The sequence below is a fragment of the Aptenodytes forsteri genome, unplaced genomic scaffold (assembly GCF_000699145.1).
Source record: "Aptenodytes forsteri isolate BGI_AS27 unplaced genomic scaffold, ASM69914v1 C13948269, whole genome shotgun sequence".
NCBI lineage: Eukaryota > Metazoa > Chordata > Aves > Sphenisciformes > Spheniscidae > Aptenodytes > Aptenodytes forsteri.
Window position 1 is genome coordinate 1 of NW_008804524.1, and position 5518 is coordinate 5518.

At 54.6% G+C, this 5518-nt stretch overlaps 1 protein-coding gene across 1 annotated transcript; it reads right to left on the minus strand.

The window, feature by feature from the left end:
• Positions 1-1810: 1810 nt before the first annotated feature.
• LOC103893187 (selenium-binding protein 1) lies at positions 1811-5475 on the minus strand (the record flags this gene model as incomplete). The annotated part of the gene is made up of 7 exons (XM_009289315.2): positions 1811-2642; positions 3288-3406; positions 3659-3751; positions 3852-3973; positions 4288-4366; positions 4800-4978; positions 5293-5475. Coding segments are annotated over 7 exons (938 nt in total), but the record flags the coding sequence as incomplete, so codon positions are not given.
• Positions 5476-5518: the final 43 nt, after the last annotated feature.

Genomic DNA, 5518 nt, shown 5'->3' on the forward strand with positions numbered 1-5518 from the left:
CTGCGAAGGACTTGATGGGTGCTGGCACCAGGGAGAAGCCTATCTTCCAAATAACCACTAGAGGGAACAGACGAAGCATCCAACTTCAGCCAGCCCAATTCACCGCCTCCCCAGGTGAGGCACATTCAGCCGCTGCAGATGCACCACGTTCCACGTTCCTCAGGATAACTCATGCACGAGGGTGAGGAAAGGCCCACGCTCCCCAAAACACGGGAGTCAGGACCCAAAGACCTGGGAACAGGCCTTGGAGGGGATGAAGGAGTTTGCTCGTACCAGCAGAAATACGTCCACATCCATCCAACTTGGGCAGAGCATGGCCTGATGGTGGAACGAGGAGCTGGGTCACCCCTGCCGCGTTGTCTGTTGCTCTTCGTGGCTCAGCTGCAGCTCAAAGCCCGGGCTGAGTCCTCGCCTTGCCGTGCGACCACCTGCAGGTCAGAGAGGGTGCTCAGTTGAGAGCGTAAGAGACAGCAGACTCTCTGATCAACCCTGTAAACACGGCCATGAGGTAAGGGAGCTCTTCCCTCCATTGATGTGGATGGTGCCCGGCCCCATCACGAGGAGGGGTTTCCAGGGCGGATTCAGCTCAGCTACCTCCAGCCATCTGGACCGCACGCTGGCATGGGGATGTCTGCTGGCCAGACTCTCCCTCCAGCCAGCGGAGAGGAGGAGGCACCTCTAGTGAGGTACGTGCCTTGTAGGGTCTGAAGGTAGGTGAGATGAGGCTCATTCGAAAGCCACCGCAACAGCAGGGACGTCCCCTGAGAAGGCCCTCAAACAAGGCAAAAGCTGGAGGATCAGAAGGGGCTGTCACACGCAAGTGATCGTGACGCTGAACAGCAGCACCCCAGGGTGCACAAGAGAGCTGGAGCAGTATGCGTGCCCGTGAGCAGGGTGAGGAAGTAAATGAAGTTGTGTTCCTCCAAGGTAAATCCATAAAGGGCTAAAACTTAGAAGGATCCTCTTTATATCCTAATTTTTGCAGCCTCCAAACTCATTACGGTTTTGGCTGCAAATTGTACCCTCGCGAAGATGCTCAAGGCAAACGGGACTAATGGGACGATGTGTGGGTGTGCAGCGGGGTTTTGGAGGCCGGTGGTTGCCCTCCTGTGTAGCAAACAGGCTTACATTGGGCGAGTGGGATTTGGCATCCTACGCAGCACGTGATAAGCAGGAGAACAACCTACAACTCCAGCGAGTACATCTTGCGAAAGAGGACAGTCTATGGAGAATTCTGAAGGGACTAAGGACATTTTGCCAACACCGTATTAACTGTATGCAGAGTACTTTGGGTGAAAACCCTGACTTGACTCTGCCTCAACTGTGTTAAGACTACGCCGTCCATGGGAACCGATCAAGCTGAAACCGATATTCTCACCAGCAGCAAGCAAACCGCTTAACGAACGCACGGGATTGCACTGGAGCGTCTACTAAGTGTGTTCTTGCAGCCCTTCACGTATCTTAAAGTAAGCCCTACTAAAACCAAATGGTTGGTTTGGGGGATGACAACACTACATTGCTTTGACAAGGTACGTTTGTTTGGGGCAGAAAAAGAACAAATGGTTGCCGCGCTTCCCTATAAAAGCCGTGCCTGCAAGAATGCACACAAAAAAAAGAACGAGCAAAGACAATTTCTACCAGAAACTTCCCAGAAGACTAACAGGCGCTCTGGCACAATCAGTGTCCTGTCTTAGGGGTTTTCAAAACCCTGATCTTATCACTAACCACTGCTGGCGTTTGTTTTCCCCTGAAATAAATCTGAAAGGCTTCAGTAAGACACGTGAAGATCTAGCTGATGCAAAGAACAATTTTATTCTTGTTTAAAGCAGAACATAAGAGCAAACCAGTGTCGGGAAACAGGCACTTCTTTTCAAAATAAAGCACTTCATACTCCTTCAGCTGTGACGCGTACCGACCCAAGCACGTGAGAAGGGAGCCAAGAGGGCTCTCGTGCCAGGGGAAGACTATCCAGGAACGACCCGGCTGAAGAACAGTAACTCAGGCGAACTGGGCACTTCACTTTCTTTTGCCTTAGTTTTCAAGGGTGAACAAGCGCTGAATCGTAACTGAGAGTTCAACACCTTGCTACCGGCCCCGGTACTAGACAGCAATAGCTAACAGGCCGGGGACATCAAGGCAGGTGTCCGACAGGCCTGTAGCAATGAAGCGAGGCACGGTGGGTATGCAGGTATCTGCCCAAAGGCACTGTGCGTACTGCACATCTCTGCATTTGAGCAACTGCCCTGGGCTCTGCTCTGCGAACCACGCCCAGGGGTTGCTTTGCACTGAAAACATGCCATGTGTCCACTGGTCTGCCTGAACCAAACCCTCGCAAAAAGGCAGAGCTTCCGTAGCTCAGGTTAGCAGAAATCAAGACTCCAGCAATGAACGGGGACCCCCAAACCCAATTACCCTACGCTCTTTCTTAATGGCTGCACTACAGAAGAGAGAGAGAAGAAGGGAGTCTTCCACATGGCGCCTAGGCCAAGATGTCGGAGGTGGAATCCCCACTACGGAAGTGGATGTCATGGGCAAGGCAAGGCCCATTGGGTTCCTTTCCAAAATCCACCAGGAAGTTCTTGTTCACGGTCAGGCCTCCTTTCTCAGTGTCCACGTCGATCTGCAGCATGACCGAGCCTTCCCTGCGAGGGGACAAGAGCGCAGCTATTACAGACAAGCAAACCACGGTCCTGCTCAAGAGATCCTGCTCTTCAGCCTCCTGTTCCGTATCGAGGAAGAGGCTTTCTCCTGAACATCTTGTCTTCTACAGGGAGAAGGGAGCAGAGGCCCAGTTTCAGTAGCGGCATACACCAGCGCTCACATTTTTTTCCTGAATTCTCAATGGACGCGAGTAAACCGCTAGGCATGATGCGATAGGCAGGCTGGAGCTTGCCTTTGTGTTGGAGGTCATCGTCTGCTTTGCCACATCAAAACATCTCTGGTGGATACACTGGGAGATGCTGTGGCAGAGACGTGGCCTGGCTCTCAGAGATCCACAGATGGATTCACTCCACCTTTCAGACTGAAACACTTGGGCTCTCCCAAGCAAAACCCTGGCACTGTCGCTCCGCACAGGCAGCAGCCGCACCTCGCCCAGCCAGAGACGCTTGTGAGTCAACTGCATGTGAAATTCAACGTGAGGAAGCTGCGGGGACGATGTTAGGAAAAGCTGTCCCTCTGCAATCACAAACGCGTCCTTGTAGCCCCCCAGATGAGGCGCCTTTCCCCTCTCTAACAGAGAGCCCATCCAAAGAGGCCCCTTTCCTTTCCTCCCACATGTTTCTTACTTGACCACGGTCGGGTAGAACTGCTTGTCCCACGTGCTGTAGAAGGAGTTGGTGACGTACAGCCTCTTGCCATCCAGGCTGAGCTGCAGTTTACTAGGGCCGCCGTACACTCTCTTGCACTGAAGGCACAACAGACAGCAGTGGTGTTACTGGCTTCTTTCGTTCAGCAGCCAAGCACAAGCAGGGGCAGGGGAGCAGAGCAGAGCAGAGCAGAGCGGCTGCCTCCCCTTCTAACACAGGCAAGCTACCAGGTGCTGCAGACACACGGGCCACTGCAACGGGGCCCCACCCCAGAAACCCTGGGCAGAGAACTAGCAGAGCAGAGCCCAAGTCCAAAGGACACCAGAGGGCAAAGACGACGCAGAACTCACCTTGATCACCAAGGGCTCCGGCTGGCACTTCAGCTCTTCGTCTCTACACACAGTCACGGGTCCGCCTCTGAGGATACTGCCTCCCACAAACACCTGGAAGCCAGGCAGCGGGACACATGTTGCCTTGTCATCCAACCACCACCAGATACCGCTAGGGAGCCCAACAGTGCAAGCCCTTCTGCTCCTGCCTTACCTGTCCCACCAGCCTGGGCTTGCAGGTTTTGGAGAGCTCGTATTGGCGGATGTCTCCGTGCAGCCAGTTGCTGAGATACAGGTACTTGTCATCCGTTGAGATGATGAGGTCGACTGTGAAGGCTAGGGCACAGAAACAAAGAGCTCTAGAGAAGGCAGCAGCAACAGAAAACGTGCCTTGCTTCGAGCCCCAGCTCGCATCTCTCCCTGCCATGCTGTACGTCGTGCCTCCAGCACAGGAGACCTGCCCAAGTGCACAGGCTCCAGCCGGGGCAGCAGTGTCTTCCTGGGGGTGTGCGCAGCCCCTCAGCCCCTCCGACAAGCCTTCCGCCGTGTTTACGCAGCAAGGCTTTGAGGGTCAGCGAGTGGCCTTTGCCAAGCTGCACAACACAAAGCTCCGGGAGGAAAAAGGAAACACCACCTCAGGGCACACGAACCTGGCATCTTGGGCATAATCCATCCCGTCACGTCCTTGGCCGGTATCCGAATCACCTCTTCTACTGCCCAGTTGTCTCTCTGTACAAGAAACACAGGCACCGCTCCAGGAGCGCTCCTGCCTGCTCAGGCAAGAGCGCTCCCCTGCCCTCACACACTTGCACAGCTAGGCAAAGCTGCCTGAGGAAGGCTACCACTGCACCCAGCTACTACGAGCAGACACCAGTAAGGGCAGCATCGTCTGATACCAACAGCGAGGCTGGGCCTCATCGCTCCAATTAATCCCCCAGATGTTCATCCAAGAAGTCCCAACTGGTCACGATGGGCTTTTACACTCAGTGGAAGAACAGACTCCTCTCATTCTAGCACACACGTCCAAAGCAGGGTCTGGATACCGCCCTCTCCACACGCCTCCTTCTTTCTCTCTGCTACCCCAAATTTCTTCTGCGCGTTTCTCCATCACCCTCTAGCTCACCATGGCCGGGTCTCCCGTGGCTGCTGGCAGAATACTTGCCTCGCACTTGTAGAAGCGGTAGACGATGCCACTCAGGGCACAGCTGACGTATCCCTCAGCAGCATCGGGGTTGTGGAGGAATTTAACACTCAGGGGCAAAGAGTCCTCCCCCAGGTCAAAGCACTGGGTGAGGGTGCGGCAGGACAAGTTCCACACGTTCAGGCGGCGCCCAAAGACCCCTGAGGAAAAGGAAAACCAAGTCAGGAGAGAGGGGGCTACCCATGGAGACTCACCCCTCCCCAAATGCTCACAGACACCAACGGCCATGGCACCGTCCAGCCAGAATTAGCAGAGAAACTGCCGTGATTTAGGGAGCAGCGGGAAAAGACAGGGGCCAGCCTCTCTTAAGGACAGACGCTGCACGCCCTGTAGCAGTGCCTGTAAAATGGGCCGTTTGGGGAGAAATCTTCCTGTCCCCTCTCTCTGACCGCATCGACACCCTCCCACCACCTCGGGCAGTTCTGGCTCAGCGCTTGCATCCCTATTGCCTCACCTTTCTTCAAGTCGTCGGGATTAAATCCACGTCCCGCACGTTTTGGGACTAATCCGGCAGAGCTGATCAGAACATTGTGGCGTGGCTGGTACCAGAAGTCGTATCCAGTGGGGGGGGCCTCACACTCGTTTTCCCAGTTCCCCTTCAGCTCAAAGGTCTCTCCATCCAGCACAATAAATCCACCTGTGATACAAAAAGGGGATGCACAACAAATCACATACTCCAC